Below are 22,777 nucleotides of genomic sequence, written 5' to 3'. Positions count from 1 at the left end.
CCCAGGCACAAGGTGGGATAAACAGATTCTCACCAAGAGTTGCATCAGCTTACCTCAGCAAAGACAAAAGAATTCCCAGTACCATTCAGCCTTCTCAAAGAGAACCTGCATTGTTGACACAGACTGAGGAGTTTGGAGGGCAGTCTTTCAGGAAACTGCAGCTTTCACTAAGCCTTTGCATATAATAATCGCTAGGGATGTGAATCGTTTTTTGACGATTTAAAATATCGTCCGATATATTTTAAATCGTCAAAAATCGTTAGGGCCACGATACAATACCAATTCCCCCGATTTATCGTTAAAAAATCGTAAATCGGGGGAAGGGGGAGGGCAGGAAAACCGGCACACTAAAACCCCCTAAAACCCACCCCCGACCCTTTAAATTAAATCCCCCACCCTCCCGAACCCCCCCCCCAAATGCTTTAAATTACCTGGGGATCCAGCGGTGGTCCAGAACAGCGGCGGTCTGGAACGGCCCCCTCAATTGAATCCTTTTGTCTTCAGCCGGCGCCATTTTGCAAAATGGCCACCGCAAAATGGCGGCGGCCATAGACAAAAATGATTCGATGCAGGAGGTCGTTCCAGACCCCCGCTGGACTTTTGGCAAGTCTTGTGGGGGTCAGGAGGCCCCCCCAAGCTGGCCAAAAGTTTCTGGGAGTCCAGCGGGGTTCAGGAAGCGATTTCTTGCCGCGAATCATTTTCCGTACGGAAAATGGCGCCGGCAGGAGATCGACTGCAGGAGGTCGTTCAGCGGCGGTCCGGAACCCCCGCTGAACGACCTCCTGCAGTCAATCTCCTGCCGGCGCCATTTTCCGTACGGAAAACGATTCGCGGCAAGAAATCGCTTCCTGAACCCCGCTGGACTCCCAGAAACTTTTGGCCAGCTTGGGGGGGCCTCCTGACCCCCACAAGACTTGCCAAAAGTCCAGCGGGGGTCTGGAACGACCTCCTGCGTCGAATCATTTTTGTCTATGGCCGCCGCCATTTTGCGGTGGCCATTTTGCAAAATGGCGCCGGCTGAAGACAAAAGGATTCAATTGAGGGGGCCATTCCGGACCGCCGCCGTTCTGGACCACCAGGTAATTTAAAGCATTTGGGGGGGGTTCGGGAGGGTGGGGGATTTAATTTAAAGGGTCGGGGGTGGGTTTTAGGGGGTTGGCTCATGATTTTAATGATTTTTCACGATATTTTTAAAACCCAAACGGCAACAATACGATTCCCTCCCCCTCCCAGCCGAAATCGATCGTTAAGACGATCGAGGACACGATTCACATCTCTAATAATCGCTATTAGTTGGCAAAGATATTTACTCTGTTTATTGTGCTGATATATATATCAGCACAATAAAAAAAAAAAAATATATATATATATATATAGTAACTAATAGAATTTAGGCAACATAAATGTAAGTGTAAAGTGCTTGCTAAATACACCCAAAAACTCCCGGTAAAGGAACAAAAGTACTAAAGTATTGAGTACATAGGCAATATTGCAAAATTAAAAGTGACTTTATTAACATATTCCAAACAATGAAATAAAATAAATGAGCATGTATAAAAAAAGCACAATTCTAAATCACATCAAGTTTTATAATCAATGAAAAAACCATTTCTAGCTTAAATAACTGAGACAGTCAACCAGTGAGGTGTGAAACTCAAATGTATCAATGTGTTACAATGCAAAAGTTGAACAATGAATCTGACACAATGAAATGGGTTTGCATACTGTTACAACAAATGGTTAGTAAGTAACAAAATATTCTAGCTGATGAACAATGTATTGACAAAAAGCTCTCCTACCACTCATCCTCTAAATAAACAATTCATGATATCGTTATCCGTATATTCATATATCAATTATGCAAATCCACATACAATGTAAATTTTAAGAAGTCGCAAAGTACGTGCATCAAGAACAATGAGGGCAGAAAAGGAAGTGACATCAGCACAGATCTCCAGTACTGTAAATCACTCTGAGAAAACCAAAAGAAAAGTATTGAAACCAGTGCCAGCCTAGATGTGAGCAAGCATTGAGCAATCCCGTCATATAATTTTTATTTCAAAATGAAGCTTTAAAAAAGATTTAGAAGATAAAGTTGGATGGTGTTTCACAGGAAGCAGTTGGAGCCAATACAAATCTATGAGAGGTCAAGGAGCTGCACCATTCAGCTGGCACCACAAGGTTCCACGTGTCAGTACTTCCCTTGCGCCAGGCTAATTTGCATGGACACTGTCATTAACTGCAAGAAAACCTCGTGCTTAGTGTGTTGTTATTTTGGGGGTTTTTTTTGTAAAAAGGCTGTGGAAGAATCAAGGCACTGTGAGATGACTGTGTTTCATAAAAGTTTAGTACTGTTTAACAAAAGTTCTAACTGAATGATATTAATTGTCAGACTTCTGCCATCTTAAGGAGGTTATAAAGGAGTCCAGTAAGAAGTGTTTAAGGATATATTAGCATTATGTGAGGAACTATTTTCTGTTTTGTGACCTCATCCAAGGCAATAATCCTCCTCGTGGAAAAAAAAAAAAAAAGCCACGTGCAGAAAGAGACTGGTCTTGTGCATAAGCAGGGGCTTAGAGCTGGAACTCTGCCTTGGAATCAGGGAATAAGGAGAAAACCATGTTTGCTTGAAACAGAAATAGTGGGAATAGAGAGAGAAAATCCATCATTGGTAAAGCCCAAGCAAGTCCAAGAGTGGAGGGAGATTGTGAAAATTAGATAATTAGATAAGGTAAGGAAGAAATACAGACAAAGTTAAAAAATAATGAAATGATCAGGAACGTGGAATTTACCTGTTCTATTCAGGAGTGATTTACCAGTTAAAATGTTACTGGGAAAACTGTAAAGTCCAGATTCCAAGCAAGAAGGGGCGAATGAAGTTGATGATTGTGGCATAGCTCTGAATCCAGTTAGCCCCAGAGTGAAACTTTTCTGCCAGAGGGGACAAAGGGGAAAAAGCTGGACTGAGCCAGTGAGAAGTGACTTTACCCCATTTTGCCTTCTATATACTGAGATGTAATTCCACTGAAGAAAAATCAATGTTTTGTGTCAGTGTCACTATTTGGTGAACAGTCAAAAGACATTAAGCGGTACAATTAAACTGTTTTGTTTTGTTTTTTTAACCAATCCGGGCAAAAAGTTAGACTTCTAAAGAAGTTTCCAAATTCAGGCAAACTCCTCTCTGCACAAGGAAAGAGTGGGACATTTTGAAAGAGTGACTGGAAAAATAATTAAAATATTTTCTGTTCCCACACGATGAGAAAGGACAGTAGTTAAGGACAATTGCTTATCCTTTTATTTTATTAGTCAGAATTTCAGTACATGGTAGGTTCCTGTTGCATACATAATATGGTCACATTGTTAGATTGCCGGACAATACACTGTGAGAGGCAGATAGTTTCGCTTTTTGATTTTTTTTTTTAAAGTCAAGCCAATAGGTTGTTCCTGCGGTTCCTGGAAGGCGACCAGAACCACAAAATCAGGTGTGCTTTGCTCTCAGTCAGTGCCACAAGCACCTATTTGGAGCATCAGAGACAATGCACCCTGCATCCTACAGCTAAGTTTGCACTCCCACAACAGCCTAGGTCTGGCCAGACACTAGTGACATTCACTCAAAAACAAAAGAAATATATAACAGAATTACAGGAAGAAAATAATATTTACATAAGAGAAAATGTTCAAAGATACTGCAAGTTAGCGAACAGTACAATGCATCAATTTCAGAGAATGCATTGGTGTTAAATAAAATACAGTACAAAGAACAAGAGTAGACAATATTATGATTTGCCTAAATAACTGTTTTGAATGCATCTTGCTTCTTTTGAGAGAGACTTAGAGGAAAATGCTAATTACCATAGTGACTTAGGGGGGTCATTTATCAAAATGCACTAAGGCATTTTCGCATGCGTTAAGGGCTTATAGCATGCGATAGGCCCTTACCGCATGCGAAAATGTGTTTAACGCATGCGATAGCACTATATCATATGGTGCGATGCAAATATGGAAAATAGGAGGAGTTGGGGCGGGGAGTGGACTGGGTTTGCCTGTCTGCGAAGAGCTATCGCACAGACTTAACGCCGATTTTAACACCACCTTTTTGAATTGCGTTAGGCTGTGCGATAGCTGCCATGACCGGGCGCTAAGGTTTTATCGCCTTGTGCGATGTCTCCCGTATGGCCTATTTACATGAATTGAAGCTCCCAGAGCATCCAACTAGCCATCAGGGACTTCTGGAGAGAGAGAGAGAGAGATCAGTGTAGAGGGTTAGGGGCCCCTTTGACATTCAATGTTAGATGTACGAACAGAACAGTGGTCTCTTGTGAACATTTGATGACCCTCGGAGTGAGAAAACTCACTCCAAGATGAGATTTGTGCAATGTTCTCTCCACCTAGCTTGATGGACTCCTTACCTGGGTAACATCAAGCTAGGTGGAGAGAACATTGCACAAATCTCATCTTGGAGTAAGTTTTCTCTCTCCGAGGGTCATCAAATGTTCACAAGAGACCACTGTTCTGTTCGTACGTCTAACATTGAATGTCAAAGGGGCCCCTAACCCCCTACACTGATACCTAAACCTCACCTCGAGTTACTAGGTAGGCCTACCATAGGGATACAAATTTCTATCTAGGGAGATGACATTATGGCCTTCGGGAGGAGGTGGTGAAGACAAAAATGGTGACATTATGGCCAGTCTCTCTCTCTCCCCCCCCCCCCTCCCCCTCCCAGTGGTTATAAGTGGGAAATACAACAGGTCTGGCTCCAATCGCAAAGTCTGATAATGTTATCGCAATTTGCAGCTCTTCGCATAGGTAATTAGTGTAAATTGCGATAAAATTAATATTTGCATAAACCACGCCCCTTTTGCTATCGCATTTTGATAAATCTAGGTCTTAGTTGGTAAAGATTGTTCTGAAAACTGTTCTGTTATCTCAATTGCTGGAAAGGAGGCTCAACCCACAGTCTGGACTGATCTGGGTACGTACAGGGAACAAGAACTTTGAATTTTCCACTATGCCTTAAGACTGAAAAATGCAAACATTATAGAAAAACAACTTAGGTTATAAACTTTATTTGACAAGGTCCAAATGGTTTACCTCCAGCCTTGCTAAAATAAAGAACTCAGATCCTAATTGGATATTATTTATCTTTAAGCATTTCTAAGACTATGCAACCATCTAGGCAAAGATGAACTCTTTACGTCTCCAAAAAATGAGAATCCTCCAACCAAAAGCTATGCCTATTCCCTTACCATAAAGTAAGTATAATCCAGGAATAAAAGAGAACCATCATGAGGAGCCTGTCATCATCCTTGGACCCAGCCAATGACCTCAGACTTGAGACCACTGCCACTGCTGGTACTCAAATGCAGAAACTGCCTGTATGTCTGCCCATGTTTGAAAACAGTTACTGACTACAGGTCCCTACATTGAAACATCAAGCTGAAGAATGACAGAATGAGCCTTGGCATGACCCCGAAGATGCAGTCCCACTTGAGTATAACTGGATAGTGTCTGTTTGGCAACAGCAACTCCCAACCTATTCCTATCAAAAGAAATGAAAAGTTGGGTGGACTGTCTATGGGCTTCTGTCTGCTCCAGATAGAAGGCTAAGGATCTCTTGCAGTCCAAACTGTGCAGTGCTCATTCACCTTGGAATGAATGGGGCCTGGGAAAGAATGTTGGCAGGATTGACTGGTTAAGATAGAAATTCAGAGGTCACGTGATGTGGTGAACTCGGTTAGACGTGTGCTGACTGAGCTCCAGCCATCTCGGCATGCTCGAATGGTGCAGGCACTCACAACGAAAGTTTTGTTGCTGGATATTAGTATCTAAGAGTGCCTGCACATCTCATCTGTCTATTCAAGCAGAAAAACTGACTCATGGCACCCAAATTACAACCTAAGGAGAAGGAAAAGAATAAACCCTCTGAATCCAAGATGGCGCCAGTGTTGCCAGAAAATTTGGAGGCCTCTTTGGAGGACACGTTAGAGGAGAGAATCTCACAAGCAGTTGTAGCAGCCTTGGATGCGCGACTGCACCAGATAGCTGAACAAATTGCAGAAGTGCGCTCCTCTATTGTTGACATCGAAAACCGGGTGGAAAGAGTAGAAGGCCGGACCGGCCTTCTCGAAGATGACGTAGGGGCAATAGAAAGAAAGATTTCGGAATTAGAAAAGATCAGCAAGCAGCAACGTGACAAGATGGACGATCTGGAAAATCGTGAGCGTCAAAATAATCTACGCTTTGTTGGCTTCCCAGAAGATATAGCTGATGCTGACATTAAAGATACCCTCGAAACCTGGGTGAAGATGCAACTTCCGTCCCTACAAGCAGCGCAGGGAAGCCTGCTGGAACGCGCGCATAGACTGGGACCGCGACCATCGGATGGGACAGCCCGCAGACCTCAGGTGACTATTGCTCGGTTTCTAAACTATACTCATAAATCGCTTACCTTGCAGCACTCTCGTAAAGAAAGGAACCTGACATACGGGAATCATAAGATTCTGATTTTTCAGCTCATGTTTCAGGGCTCCGGAAAGCCTTCTCTACTGTCTGTTCAGATCTGGTCTCCAAAAAAGTTCGCTTCTCCTTAATATACCCAGCCAAACTAAAAATATGGCATCAGGGATCTCAACAAGTCTATGAAGACACTGCTACTGCACAATTGTTTGTTAGTAAGATTCCGCAAACCTCAACGGATGCCAATGACGGAGATGTTTGAACACGGTTGCCTATTTTGGTACAGTTTTATTTGTTGCCCTGGGCATATAAGACAGGCTACTCCAGAATATAAGTTGTACCGGAAAGGTATTCATTCCTAAGCTGATGACTTTGGGGGATCGCAGTAGAAGAGTACAAAAACTCATGTGTCCACAGTTAGGCTATATGGGACCATATTGTATATAACGTACGGTCAGCAGAAAATAATATGGATAGTTGATCCCTGAACTTTCTATGCAGGGGAGGTGTGGTACAGGAATTCTACATTATGTCGTGCTTAGTATCATATGTCACAGATATATGAAAAAAGTTGTCTTTTCTGTTCACTTTTGCTGAGACGGTTGAGCACGTCAGTTCGTTGATCTCCAGTCCCTTCATTTCGGGACGTGGGAATAGTTATTGATGGGGGTTGGTATATTTTGGTGGTGGGGGGGGGGGGGGGGGGAAGGGGGAGGGGAGGGAGGATATTGGGGTGGAAAGGGGATGCATTGTCAACAAGTGTGTGTTGTAATTGTATTTGAATCCTTAAGGTGTGCTTATTTGCAAAGCTGTAAGGGGATAAGGAATCTTTTTCGGAGGGACCAAATGCTCGTTTTACCTGCGAGACCTCTTTGGGATTGGGCGTTGGGTTATTATCCTGTGTGTCTAGAGATATGTCCGAAGTGATAGTTACATGGAATGTCGCAGGTCTCGGCACACCGGTCAAAAGAGAAAAAGTTTTGTCCCGGTTAAGTAAATTAAATGCAAAAATAGTTTTTCTTCAGGAGACTCACTTAACCCAAAGGGAAGCGCGTAAATTGGCAAAAAAGGGGTTTACCCAGGTGTATTCAGCAGAGGGTACCTCTAAAAGTTGCGGAGTAGCGCTACTGATTCATAAATCCTTTGATTTTAAGATGCACAAGCAGATTTTTGACGATAATGGGCGGTATGAGCAAACATAAAGGACCTCCTTATTTATGCACGCATTTAAAGTTACTTGATCTGTGGCGGGTCATGAATCCAGGGGATCATGATTGCACACACTTAGCTAGGGCACATGCAGCGTGGTCAAGAATTGATTACTGGCTAGTCTCTGAATCTCTGCTTTCAAAGTTCTCCCGGGTTAAAATAGCAGAGTTGGTGATTTCTGATCATTGTCCTGTTACAACGCAATTGGAAATCACACCTTCTGTTGGACATGGCCAGTGGCGATTACCTGGCTTTCTTTCCTCAGATAAGCAATTCCCTCACTTCTTGAGAGCACGGTGGGCGGATTATGCCGGAGATAACGAACAGCACATTCATAACCCCATACTGTTTTGGGAAGCCGCCAAGGCAGTAATGAGAGGACATGTTATCAGTTATGTGTCCCACCAACGGAAGCAACAGAGTGCTGAGATAATTTCCTTAACGAAGAAATTGACACAATTGAAGAGAAGGCTCACCGGGAGTAATAGGGATCCCAAATTAGAAACATTTAGAGCTACGCAAGTGGCTTTAAATAATTTGTTACACAACAGGGCGGAAAGAGCGATGAAATTATATAAGTACCGGATGTTCTCTCAAGCAAATAAGGCTGGGAAGGCACTGGCTAATTTACTTAAAGTCAAGAACCAAACAAATTTATATCTGCCATTAAAGATGCTCAGGGGAAGGTCCAAACTGGCTCTTTGGATATTGCCAACATCTTCTCACAATATTACAAAGATTTGTACTCTTCGGAGGGGCCTAGTTTGGATGATATCTCTGGTTTTTTGGATAAGATAAAATGCCCTGAGATATCGGAGGAGCATCGCCTTAGATTAAATTGTAATATCACGGCAGAAGAAGTGAAAGAGGCGATTCAGACTTTACCGGCCCATAAGGCACCGGGCCCGGATGGGTTTGACTCCCTATTTTATAAAACTTTGGTATCTGACCTTCCAGAACCTTTGAGCAAGGTGTTTGTGGCTATGAAAGACTTAGGTATTATGCCAGAAACAATGCGTTCCGCTACTATAGTGGTTCTTCCAAAACCGGGCAGAGATCCCCTGTCTACGGGCTCTTATCCTATATCGTTGCTGAATTTGGACATAAAAATTTATGCGAAAATATTAGCCAACCGCCTTAAGGATGTTTTGCCCCTCATTGTGGTAAAAGATCAAGTAGGATTTGTTAAGGGACGCTGGGTGACTGTAAACATCCATAGAGTACTTTGCGCCCTGGAATCCTGCTCCATAAAGAACCTGAAAGATCCTCTGTTGGTCATGTGTGATGCTGAAAAAGCATTTGATAGGGTGGAATGGGAGTTTTTAAAACAAGTGTTGAGCAGGTTTGGTATTACTGGGACTTTTTTGAGTATATTTCGCTATTATATACCAATCCCACAGCCCGAATTCTGGTTAATGGGACAATGTCTAATACTTTTCAACTCTGCCGTGGGACAAGACAGGGGTGTCCTTTGTCCCCCCTGCTGTTTATTTTATCGGTAGAGCCATTGGTTATATCTCTTAGATCGCAACCTGATATTTCTGGTATAAGGGTCGGGCAACATGAACATAAAACTTTGCTTTTTGCGGACGATCTCCTTTTACTTCTAACCAACACTCGGGAATCACTTCCCAAGGCCCTAAAGCTTTTTGCCATATTCCAACAGGTTTCTGGTTTTAAACTAAACCTGGATAAAACGGAAGCCTTAGACATAACGGGTTTTTTAGAACCGGCATGGCCAGATTTCCCGGTTAAATGGGTGGGAGATAAGATTAAATATTTAGGAGTACAAATACACAGACAAACAGATTTGTGGTACCGGGTTAATATTCCCCCACTCCTAGACAAGATCCAAGACAAATTGAAAGCTTGGCAAAACTTCCCATTGTCGTTATATGGTAGGGTAGCGGTTATAAAAATGATCATTGCTCCCAAACTTATCTACCTACTTTTGATGTTACCTATAGCTCTCTTAAGTAAGGATATAAAACGTCTTCAAAGGGATATAACTGGCTTTTTGTGGCAAGGCCGAAAGGCGAGATTGGCCTATAAGGGGTTGATAGCTCCAAAAGCCAAAGGGGGGCTCAATCTACCTGATTTCAGATTATGTGCATGGGCTGCAAATTTGCGGTTTTTGGGTGATTGGCTGAATGGTACCTCGGACTATACCGATTATTCCCTGATAGAAGATATCTGTGAACCCGTGGACCCTAAGTTAGTTATACATTTACCTCGGCGGGAGCTGGTCCGGTTGGGTATTAAGGCTCAACTGGTTCACAGGGTGCGCCAAGTTTGGGTCGATGTGCGGCAAACCATGCACCTTTCGACGCAGCTCTCCTTGCAATATCCTTTGCGGAAAAACCCTTTGACACCACCCTTAGAGGCCTTTTTTGCCGGTTATTCTTCAAAGCAGTGTGCTAGTACATTGGGGGATTTTATGGATTCTCACACTGGGTGCCTATACTCCTTTGAGGTTCTACAGGGGCGAATGGGGATGAATAGGAGCTTCTTTTTAGGGTATGCACAATTGCGGGCCTTTGTATTTAAGCTCCAGCAGAATATTCGGGAACCGATAGGTAATCCAGAATATCTTCCACTTATGAAAATATATCAGGGAAAGCAAGGTTCTTTGTCCTTGCTATATAAGTTCTGTCAGAATATAATCCCCTACCGAATTTTTGATAAGCTAGTGGACAAATGGAATGCGGATCTCCCAGAACTCTTAGATGTACTAATGCTTAGAGATTGTTATTTGTCCATTTTTAAAATTACTCATAATGTTTCACTGAGAGAAATGCAAGGGAGAATCTTTCACAGAGTTGTGCATACCCCACAGGCCGCACATCGTATGGGATTGTCTTCTTCCAGTATGTGTACTAAATGCTCCCAGGGGCCGGCCACTTTTATTCATGCCATGTGGGAATGCTCTGCTATTCAACATTTTTGGGAACAAATACAGTTGAAAACCTCTAATTTATTCTCAGTACAGATTCAATGGTCTTGTGCTTTTTGCCTACTGAATGTGGACTGTGGAGAATCCTCGTTAAACCATGAAAATATTTTGTTTTTCTCTAAAGCTTGTTTGATAGCTAAAAAATGTATCTTACTCAAATGGGTGGAAGCAGACCCCCAGATGGTAACATGTGGTCGGTGCAGATGTTACATTTGTTTCAGATGGAATATGGATCCTTGTATCACTCGCTTTCATTTAAGAAGAAGCGTTTTTTTTAGAGATACTTGGTTAGCCTTTTATGTTTCTCTCCCTGAAGAGGTACAGCAGTTGTTTCCTTTAATAGCAGAGGTTTCCCAAGAAACTGGCAGTTCAGTGATCCCCTGAATATCTCATGGGAGTACAACTTATACCTACCCTTACACGGCAGTGTTGGTGTCATGGTTCACATGATGTCGTCTTTGGTTGACAAGGCAAGGGGGGGGGGTAGGGGAAGGGGTGGGTGGTAATAGCAGGGGACAATAAAATGTATAAAATAGTCTTTCTTAATGTATTTTACCATGAAAGCGTGTATGTTCTGTTTATGGCTGTATTGTTAAAGCAGTTGTGTTGTTAATGGATGACATGCTATGTTTACATTGACGCTTAATAAAAGATTTGGGAAAAAAAAGATAGAAATTCATCACCACCTTAGGCAGGAACTTAGGATGCATACACAGGACCACTCTGTCATGAAAACCTTAGTGTAAGGTGGATAAGTCACTAAGGCCTGGAGCTTGCTGACCCTGTGTGGTGAGGTGACTGCCAACAAAAATATGACCTTCCAGGTCAGGTACTTCAGGTCACAGAAATGCAGCGGCTCAAAAGGAGCTTTCATTAGCTGAGTGAGCCACGTAAAGGTCCCAAGATACAGCGGGATTCCTTAGGGGAAGCTTCAATTGAAGCAGGCCCCGCATGAAGCATTCAACTATAGACTGTACAGAGATGGGCCATCTACACCATGGTGGTATGCACCAATTGCACTCAGATGAACTCTAACTGAGTTCATTTTCAAGTCAGCCTTCAATATACGTAGAAGGTAAACAAGCAGTTTTTGTGTGGGGCAGGAGAACAGATTCAGGACCTTCTATTCACACCACACAGAAAAACTCCTCCATTTCAGTCCATAGGATTTTCTGGTAGAATGCTTTCTGGAAGCCACCAGGACAAGAGACACATCCTTGGAGAGATTGAGCAGTTGCAGAATTAACCTCTCAATATCCAGGCTGTGAGCGACACAGTCTGGAGGTTGGGATGCTGCAACCTAGCTTGATCTTGAGTAATGAGCTCTGAGGAAGACCCCAGACTGATCGATTTCCAGATGGATAACTCCCACAGGAGTGGAAACAGACCTGTCTTGGCCAATAAGGGGCTATGAAGATCATAGTCCCTCTGTCCTTGTGAAGCTTCAAGAGAGTCTTTGCCACCAAAGGAATTGGAGAATACGTGTACAAAAGACCTTGACCCAATGGCGGGCAAAGGCATCCGAGGCTGGTCTGCCATCTATTCTGTACAGCGAGCAGAACAGAGTCACCTTTTTGTTGCAAGGGGATGCAAACAGATCCACATCTGGGCTCCCCCAGAGGCAGAAGATCTGGTTTGCTACCCCCTAATCCAGAGAGAACTCGTGGTGTCTGAAGGCATGCCCAGTCTGACCGCTAACACTTTCTCCATTCCCTCCAGAAATATTTCTTTACAAAAAAGGGGGATAAAACATGGACTATCCTCCTTGTGAAGGTAGTGCAGATAAGGACCATATCAGAAATGAATACTGCATGGGACAAGCACAGAGGATCTCTGAGGGTTAGGAAAGGACTATATAGCTGAGTAGGAGATGTTGATGGGCAGACTGTATGGGCTGTATGGTCTTTATCCATTGTCATGTTCTATGTTTCTATTAGGATATAAAAAATCTGTCTAGTTAAGGGTACACCACCTATATTAGGATAAAGGAAGTACATATCAAGTACCACACATGAAACTGCAAGATTCAGAGCTGTTTATTACGTCCTTTCCAGGGTAACTTACCTTTTCTTTTTTTCTTTTTAGAAGCATCCCTCCTTAAAGCAACAGTATCTCTTACTTGGTTTGGTCAAGCTAATTTTTTCATGCCCAAGTTCTAAAATATTTGAAACTGCTATTTAAATATGATTGGCAGCATATTTCTAAAGATGTCTTTTTTTGTATTTATACCATACTTGCATGTTGGAATGGGAGCTTCAATTAGTTGTAGCAGGTAGAAAAGATCATAAGGAACACTGCAGATGCACTGGGTAGAAACATAGCCCCAGCCCTCAGAATGGTCAGGAGAAAAATAGTTAAAAATTAGAAAAAGGTGGAAGGAAGACAGGAGGTTCAGTAAAATAAATTTAGAAAATGTCTTGGAAGCTTTCTTCAATTTATGACTTAAAACATTTTTCTTTAAAAAGGCTTGTTCCTAATGGTAGCAGATTCCTTATTTTTTTCCTAATATAGTATCATCTTTTCATTTAAATCAATGAATAGTTTTTCCTGCTTTTAAAAAAAGTGATGTAACGACAATCTAGATTTTTTTTTAAGTATCTAGATGTTAAAAGATGTTTAAAACATTACCTTGAGAGGACGAAGGATTTCTATAAATATCTCCTATTTATAACACCATGGCAAACAGTTAATCTGTCTACAATATATTGCAAAAAACTTGCCAAATCCTCACAAATTCTCTTTGTTGAATTCTCTTTAAAACTTAACCTTATTCTAATAACTGATGGTTTGTATGCCTGCTTAGCTAATCTCACCCACCCAAAAGCAATGCCATAAGAACATGAGAACATAAGAAATTGCCATGCTGCGTCAGACCAAGGGTCCATCAAGCCCAGCATCCTGTTTCCAACAAAGGCCAAAACCAGGCCACAAGAACCTGGCAATTACCCAAACACTAAGAAGATCCCATGCTACTGATGCAATTAATAGCAGTGGATATTCCCTAAGTAAAATTGATTAATAGCCATTAATGGACTTCTCCTCCAAGAACTTATCCAAACCTTTTTTGAACCCAGCTACACTAACCACATCCTCTGGCAACAAATTCCAGAGCTTTATTGTGTGTTGAGTGAAAAAGAATTTTCTCCGATTAGTCTTAAATGTGTTACTTGCTAACTTCATGGAATGCCCCCTAGTCCTTCTATTATTCGAAAGTGTAAATAACCGAGTCACATCTACTCGTTCTAGACCTCTCATGATTTTAAACACCTCTATCATATCCCCCCTCAGCCGTCTCTTCTCCAAGCTGAACAGCCCTAACCTCTTCAGCCTTTCCTCATAGGGGAGCTGTTCCATCCCCTTTATCATTTTGGTTGCCCTTCTCTGTACCTACTCCATCGCAACTATATCTTTTTTGAAATGCGGCAACCAGAATTGTACACAGTATTCAAATTGTGGTCTCACCATGGAGCGATACAGAGGCATTATGACATTTTCCGTTCTATTAAGAATTATTAGGAAGGGAATGGTTAACATTCTATTTGCTTTTTTGACTGCTGCAGCACACTGAGCCAATGATTTTAAAGTATTCTCCACTATGATGCCTAGATCTTTTTCCTGGGTGGTAGCGAGAGTAAAGATGGGTTTGCCATTACTACTGATCCCTGTTGAAGGAGACACCTATGCCTTGGAAATGCAATAGTTGAGCTACTATCAGCCTGCTTAGATCAGCATACCATGGTCTTCGCAGCCAGTCTGGGGTCACTAGGACCTCATATACCTACTCCTTCCTGAGCTTCTTTATTACATGGCCTATTAACAACCAAGTGGGAAGAAAGCATAAAGCAATGTTTCCCTTGGCCACTCCTGTATGGGTGCATTCATAGTGTTTTTATTGCCTGAAAAACCTTCTTGCCTTTGTCTTCTGGTGGGTTGCTGTTAGAACCATCTATGGTTCACCCCATTTTTATATTTTCTGCTTGCATGCCCAATGGCCTAGCACCTCGGCCTTTGTATTTTAGCTCAAAACATCTGTTTGCCTATTCTCTGACCTCCAATGTGTAATGTTGCAAGCTGTAGCAGATTTTTCTCCTACCATGCAACTAGTAGCTCTGTATTCTCTGAAACTCTTTGGCTCCAGGTACCCTCTTCTTTATTTATGTATGCTACTGCTGTTGCATAGTTGCATAGTATTCTTATTGTTCCTCAACTAAACACTGACTGAAAATAGAGTAATGATAGCTTTATGACAGACTAACTGATTTTTGTACCCCGTACTCTATAGCTTTGCTCAACCTTGAGTGAAACGGTTCTGGCAAAAGGCACCCCAATCTTTTAAAATGGGCATCTGTTGTCTTAGTATCCAATCTAGATACTATAGTGATATTCCCCTCTCAGAACTGTTACCATTAGACTTCTAAACAAGTGATATATCATTTTAAGCAGGACTCTATTATTACTTTACCATGTTTGTTGTTAGATGTAACAAGCTGTGTAGGTGAGCTTCTGTTTTCAGCTGCTTCTTTTTTCTGGTTGATAGTCGAAATGAAACTGCTGAATGTGGAAAACTGGCCTTTGGCACCTCTCTCTGCTGTCTGTAATTAAAATAAATAATTATTATAGCAACATTGACATTACTGTAAAAGTAATTTTACTCATCTCAATATCATAGGAGCATTTAATAATCAAATGCTGCATTTGACATAAAGACAGGCAATTATGATGCACCAGTTTTCTCTATGCTCAGCTTGCCTCTTTATTTCACCCAAGTTTCCAGATCTTGACCAATTTTTTATGTCATGTCTCCAAACTGTTCTGTTATTTTCTGTCTTGTTTCCTGCTGACATGTTCTCCAATATTAAATTAGCTAGCTTGACACCAGAACCTCCAAGTACATGACCAGCAAATCCCACTTTCCTTTTCATCAGAGCTTCTGTCAGAGATCTTTCAACTCCTATCATCCCACATACCCTTTCAAATGAAATCAAGGACTTCCATGTAGTCTTCAGAATACTCCTGTAACACATTTCAGATTCATGTATTTTCCTTATAATTTCTTTTGTAATGTCCATGTTTCACTGTTTCCATTGCAAAGATATAGTCACTCAGTAGCCTTTTCTTTAACTTAAGAGCCTCCTGTGGAGCTACTTTCAATTCCCCAAATCATTTTCACATTCCAAATTCTTCTTTTTATCGCGGACTAGTGGGGAAGTCTGTCAAAAATGATAGGATACAATGAGTTACCTGCTTATGCTCCTGCCACCAAGTAGACATAATGGGGTCAATATTCAAAGCTATTTAGACGTATAACTCATAAGTTATCCATCTAAATGGCTTGAATTGAATATTTCCCTTGCTTATCCAACTAACAGATAACCAGATTAATCTTTATCCGGCTAAGATTTAGCAGAATAAGAAAGAGGAGTGTTGGAGGCATTCTGGGGTAGGTCAGAGTTAGGCGAATAACTTATCCTGCTAACTCTGAAATTAAAAGATACCCAGATATGTTTTTGGCCTAAGTCTAGACGTGCATGAGAGCAGAATATAGCTGTTAAGTGTAGAAAGCTTTAAAAGAAAAAATGGCCGTAAAGTCCCCCATGATAGGTCCAATGCTCGGATGTGCTGGGTCAATACTGCCATGCAACCCCCTAAAAAAAAAAAAACAAAACCCACTTCCTTTTGATTAAAAAAAATACAATATTCCGCCACTGGGCCTGGTCTCACTCCTTCCCTCTCCCCCCTTCCATTGAATGATACTTAAATTTATATTTCCAGGGGCACCCCCACCCCACACACACACATACATACACCTAAACATATACCCTTCCACCCTCCCGGTGCCATGTTTTCCTTTAGTTTTCAGCCCAGATCGCGGTAGCAGCCTACCATGACCTAGGCCCTTGGCTTCTGTTGTTACCTAACACCTATACTAGAAGCATAGGCTTCTAGCATAGTGCTTATGGAGCCTCATTACACCCTTATGGATATAGTGAAGGGTCAGAATATCCTGAAAGTAGATGTTGTTGAGGAAATGGGGTATGGTAAACCCCATTCCTTAGAGTCCTGAGAGCCCTGACCACATGTTTATACTGGCATAGGGTCCTTCCCCAGGACTATGGTGAGGGCAAAAGTAGCGCCGGCGCCATTTTGAATATTGGCAATACGGCCCGAGTGCAGGAGGTCGCTCCCGGACCCCCGCTGGACTTTTGGCAAGTCTTGTGGGGGTCAGGAGGCCCCCCAAGCTGGCCAAAAGTCCCTGGGGGTCCAGCGGGGGTCCGGGAGCGATCTCCTGCACTCATGACATCGGGTGACAGGAACCAAAATGGCGCCGGCGCTACCTTTGCCCTGTCATATGGTAAGGGCAAAGGGCCACCGGTGCCATTTCTATTAACGCAGCCATGGCCAGAGAGCGGGAGATTGCGCCGGGACCCCCCACTGGACCCCAGGTAATTTAAAACATTTTGGGGGGGTTCGGGAGGGTGGGGGATTTGTTTTAAAGGGTCAGGGTGGGTTTTAGGGTTGTTTTGGTGTGCCGGTTTTCCCGCCCTCCCACCTCCCCCGATTTACGATTTTTTGACGATAAATTGGGGGAATTGCTATTGTATTGCGGCTCTAACGATTTTTGACGATTTAAAATATATCTGACGATTGTTTTAAATCGTCAAAAAACGATTCACATCCCTACATCTTACTTCTTAGACTCCTGGCATTAGCATACAAACATTTCAAAGTTTGTTTTTTGTATTTTCATTCTGCTTTTTAATTGATAGGGATAAGTTAGAATTTTTTAGCTCAGCTGAGTTTTTAGTTACAGGCACTTGGACTACTTTTCTTATTATTGGAACCTCACTGTCGGGATGCCCTAATTCTAATGCATCATTAGTATCCTTTGAAGATACCTTTCTCCGAACCATGCGCTGCTGAGCGACTGTCGACTTTCCCCTTTGTTCTAGTTTAAAAGCTGCTCCATCTCCTTTTTAAAGGTTAGCGCCAGCAGTCTGGTTCCACCCTGGTTAAGGTGAAACCCATCCCTTCGGAAGAGACTCCCCCTTCCCCAAAAGGTTCCCCAGTTCCTAACAAAACTGAATCCCTCTTCCTTGCACCATCGTCTCATCCACGCATTGAGACTCCGGAGCTCTGCCTGCCTCTGGTGACCTGCGTGTGGAACAGGGAGCATTTCAGAGAATGCTACCCTGGAGGTTCTGGATTTAAGCTTTCTACCTAAGAGCCTAAGTTTGGCTTCCAGAACCTCCCTCCCACATTTTCCTATGTCGTTGGTGCCCACAAGTACCATGACAGTCGGCTCCTCCCCAGCACTGACTAAAATCCTATCTAGGTGACGCGTGAGGTCTGCCACCTTTGTACCAGGTAGGCATGTTACACCAGGAGATCCTCACGCCCACCAGCCACCCAGCTGTCTACATTCCTAATAATCGAATCACCAGCTATATCTTGAGAAATGTAACTATATTGACTTTCAATAATTTGGGCAGCTCACTTTTTGTGTGTCAGTAAATTGGTGACAACTGTTTTTCCATGAGTGTTCTTTAATTTAAGACATGATGAGCAAAAATCATTTACATGCATTTCAAAAATTTATAAAAATTACAAAAAAGTGGACCTAGCAGCAAACACTGTTAAATCTTGACGGTCCTACATACATTTATAAAAATGTACTGCACGCTTTGGCATTATTGATATTGGTATCTTGGAATACAATTAGTTATATTGGACCCTTTCTGGGACAGAGATATTGAAGCTCCTCTCCAACAGAGTCAGGCATGAACTCAAGCCTGCTGAGGGAGGGGAGTGTCACATGTCTGCCACTACTGCTACTCCCTCAGCGATGCACCTTGGCCAGCAAGAAATAAGTCTCAGAAGACTTCTCTTCAGTCTTCCTAGCCAAGAAAGGCACATGTGTAGCCTGGGTATGTGGTCTAAGACCTGAGGGCAAAGGAGAGAAAAGAGTGCATAGAAAAAGAAACAATGGAAACAATTTTAATTTAAAAAAAACAAACAAACCATGGGTTTTTACACATTACTTTTATTACATGAAAATTGTAAATTTGTAATAAAATGTCCTTTTTAAATATTTAAGAAAAGCTAGGAAGTGTTTTAAAAGAAACTTTAAAAAAAATCTAAAGCTTCAATACATTTAAAGTAGAATACCATTTTTTAAAAATATCTGCAACACTGTGCACCATTACCATATGAAAACAAGAGTTTGAATGCATTACAACATAAAAAACATCACTAAAATGAACAAATTAAACACAGGAACAATAGCATGTATACTGTAAGACTGTCACATAAGTAAACCCACAGATGTGTTTCTGAAGAGGGTTTACAAAGGCAAACTACATTAAGCCTCCTACAAAGTCTAAGTCCTGTGAAATAAAATCAATTGTCCAAGTTAACCTCACGCAGTGTGAATGAGACATGTCATTGATATGCCCATTGCAGAACATTTTAAGTTATTTCCTGCGAAGAAACAGAGAACTACAGAACATGGTGAAATTTCTGCCACTTAGATCACTTCAATTCAGCTCCCAAAAAACAAAGGACACAAATTGAGCCAAGTGAACCTTTTTCATCTACTAGGGACTACAGATTTACAATATTAAGACTGATGGGAGGGTGGGGACGAGGGTCACATTTTATAGTATTAAGAAGAGTTCCTTGAGGCTAGAACCACTACACTTACAAAGGATGCCATACAAGCAGTATGAGAATGAATTCAGTACAAACTAAGGGCTTCATTTTCTAAAGTATTGCAGGCCTGCAATACTTTAGAAAACTGTGCTAATGGGGGCGGGGGTGGTCCTCACTACCCGGCAGCGATCGCACCGCCGTGGTGCGATCGCTGCCGGTTTCGTACCCAATAGCGCCACCAAAGAAGGTGTAGCTATTGAGCGTGAAGTAGGATGCGAAAAGGCCCTTACCTTTTCGCCGTCCGCAGCGTCTTCGCGGAGTCAGCCCCGGTGACGCCCCGACTCCTCCCCAATTTAAGTAGCGCAGACGGGCGCTACCTTCGCAGGCTATCGCAGGCTTGCGCTAACAGCTCAAGCCTGCGATAGCCTGCGAAGGTAGCGCCCATAACACCCCGCACAAAATGTTAAACCTACCAGTATTTGAACAGTTCTACTTTTACCAATGACAATGAGCTTTACCATAGCTGAACGGGAAAGATACCCTATGCAATGATTCTTAGCTGATTTTCCAGTAGCTATGTTACATTGCTGCTTTTAACCATACTGGAGGTAATTTTCAAAGCAACTGTGCACGTAAATGTAACATACTATCATAGAAATTTTCAAAAGCCCATTTATCCACTTAAAGTGCACTTACACGTGAATATCCTATGGACAATTCAATGACAAATTTTCAAAAGCCCACTTAACACAGAAAAAGTGCATTTTCACATGTAAAACCCAGGTTTAAGCATGTAAATCCTTTTGAAAATTAACCCCTAAAATTGTAGTAAAAAAAACAATAGGATGCTTATGTTTGAAAATAACGTGCTGATAAGACAGAAGAAAATAGTTGCAGCTATCCATGAATGGAACATTCTACACTGACAAATGGAAAAAATATTTCCAAGTTTCAAACCATTTGCACTTTCAGTGTTTTCTAGCTGCTAAGCAAACTTGGCCTTGTGTGAAAACTGTCTGCTGCTCTCTCTGTTCAGATATTTGGGATATTTATATGATGCATGCAATTTTGGTCAGAGGTTGATTTTTAAATCACTTAATAAAACAAACAGCACAGTGGCAGCAGTGTTCAGAGAAAATAACTAATAGCCACAGACTAACAGACAATAAAACGTGGAATATTAATACTGCTAAAAAATGTTTTCAGCTTCATAAAAAAGAGAGAACCAACACAACTTCCTATTGTGTCTGATACTATTAAAGTTTATGTCAACATATCAGAGAATGCATGCCTATATGGAAGGTGATGCCAGATTCATATATGACATAGTGTACAAGTACATTTGAAAGCTGTTCTATCTCATTTAGTAGCTCATGTGAGAGACCTCCGAAGTTGGGCCCTGAGGCAGATTCTTATCGAAATGTGGCTCCATGTCATGGTTAGGACTGGTTTTCTTCTCAATGAATATATCACTGGATTTTGGACCGGGACATACTCATGGTCTGTTTATTTTAATTGCAATTTCTAAAATCTTTAAAAAAATGTGTTTCAACAGAACCGATGATTAAAACTTTTGAATAAGAAGCTTTGCCCTTCCATTCATGTTATGAAGGTCCTTTAGTAATGATGGAATGTTCAATGGATGGTCTGTCAGGATAGTTGTTCAGCCCTTTAAGTCAGATAAATTGTGTATATTGTTGGATTGACCTTTTGGGAATATTATTATTGCAAGTCATCCAATTTTTGGACTTTTTTTTTTTTTTTTTTTTTTTTTTTTAACAGTAGTATATACTTAATTGTGAACAATTCCAAACTTTCTAGAAATAGGTAACCAATAACAAATACTGTCAAGCTATTATATTAAATTGTTTTTGACTTTGTATTAGGTTATATATTTTGAAAGCCACCTTGAACATTATATCTGAAATAGCAGACATACATGTAAGCTCAATAAATAAATGTAAGGGATCCTAAAAATGCCCCTTACTAATGCTGTATGCAGTACCACACACACATGGCATTGATGTCAGAATAGGGATATTGGTTTTTCAGACTTTCCCCACTAAAAGGTGTCTGAGCTTGAGTGGATTCAATATAGTGAAGGACCCAGAAGTTCTTTTTTCTTTTCCTTCTGGCTGTCTCCTCATGCAGGCCAGGACTCAAGTTCAGAGTCCCTGGAGCTGCAGGAGGAGGTTGCAGTGCTTCGAGCAGCATGAGGGGCTGTAAGCAGGAATCTTGGAAAGGTTCTTATGGACAGGAAACCTAACCCAGGTTTCTTGCTCTTTTGGGAGTTGCTCAGAATTGTGGATTGGAGTAGTCCAAGCCCTAGGAAATGTGTATTCTGCATCTGAAGAGATTCTGCACCCAAGGAGAGTGGATTCAGAGACTTTTTCTAACAACATGAATTGAAGTAAATTGTCTGGAGTAAGAACAATTTCTGTTTGTTACAGCAAAACTGTCCTGCAGTGGTCAGAAGAGAAGAAATCATCAGTTTGATTCAGGTACCAAAAGAGGGAGTCCCAAAGCAAGGGGGTTTCTAAAGAGTATCCTGATAAAGGTCTGGGAATTGGAAGAATTCAAGCTGTTGATAACTGCATTTAGGTGACCATTTGGATTTTTTTGTTCTGCATGTGACACGCATAAATTCTGTTTTTATGTCAAGATATCACTTTTCACCAAGTACTTCAGTAAACTGTTTAATTTTGGAACACATCTTGGAGAAAACAGTGATTTTGTCCTGTTGGGCACTTTGTCCTTAGCCTACAAGTCATGAAACCAATGCTTCTCCCCAGTGAAGAATCTCTGGGTTGCAAACTTACAGTTTGTTTCACTGATCTACACAATATGCTCTATACTTTGTGAAAAAAACAATTATAGAAATATTCCATATGTAATAAAAAAACAAAAAAAAGTCTTAAATCTTCACACTCTTTGTCATTGCAAACCTAAATTACCTCCAGCTCAAAAAGTTGCCTTTAGGCTCAAAATAAGTTAAATAGAATCTACCTAAGTCCAGTCACAACACTTGGGCTGATCTGAATATTACTGTATGAAGTTGTTTCTGTTGTATGACGTAAATTTGAAGTAAAGGTCAAAACATGCTGAAAGAATTCTGGTATAATATTATGAAAATGTACAGATTGAAGGAGGACTATAAGAAAATTTCATTTGAATATTTCATTTGAATATCCCTTGGGGCACTATTAGATCCATTAATGTAAAGCAGAAACAGTTTGGCTGCACCAAGACACTACCATGATCAGACCATCCCTCTAAAGTCAGTAGCCATGAAGTAAGGAAACTGCTGTGGAAGGTCACTGTGAAGCAAAAGATGACTTGTCTCTGGCCGAGATTGAGAAAAATGCAGACTGTTGATAACAATTTCAAGATTACTCCACAAACAGCAGTGGCGTAAGCCATGGGTGGGCCATGACCCATCCACTTTGGGATCAGGCCCACCCATCCAGGCCTGTTGGAGTAACGCCATTCTGGGATCCCATCCCCATT

General features: G+C 41.6%; 1 protein-coding gene across 4 annotated transcripts in view; it reads right to left on the bottom strand.

Annotated features, from left to right (window-relative positions):
* Positions 1 to 22,777, bottom strand: part of HECTD2 (HECT domain E3 ubiquitin protein ligase 2) — a 231,251-nt gene that overhangs the window by 184,100 nt on the left and 24,374 nt on the right. For all 4 annotated transcript variants that reach the window (XM_029609862.1, XM_029609861.1, XM_029609864.1 and 1 more), the window contains one exon: positions 15,084 to 15,213. In XM_029609862.1, the coding sequence (XP_029465722.1) occupies positions 15,084 to 15,213 (130 nt within the window). The remainder of the gene's footprint in view (positions 1 to 15,083; positions 15,214 to 22,777) is intronic.

The sequence above is a fragment of the Rhinatrema bivittatum genome, chromosome 7 (assembly GCF_901001135.1).
Source record: "Rhinatrema bivittatum chromosome 7, aRhiBiv1.1, whole genome shotgun sequence".
Classification (NCBI taxonomy): domain Eukaryota; kingdom Metazoa; phylum Chordata; class Amphibia; order Gymnophiona; family Rhinatrematidae; genus Rhinatrema; species Rhinatrema bivittatum.
Note: the sequence above shows the minus strand (reverse complement) of the source record. Positions and strands in the feature narration are given on the sequence as shown.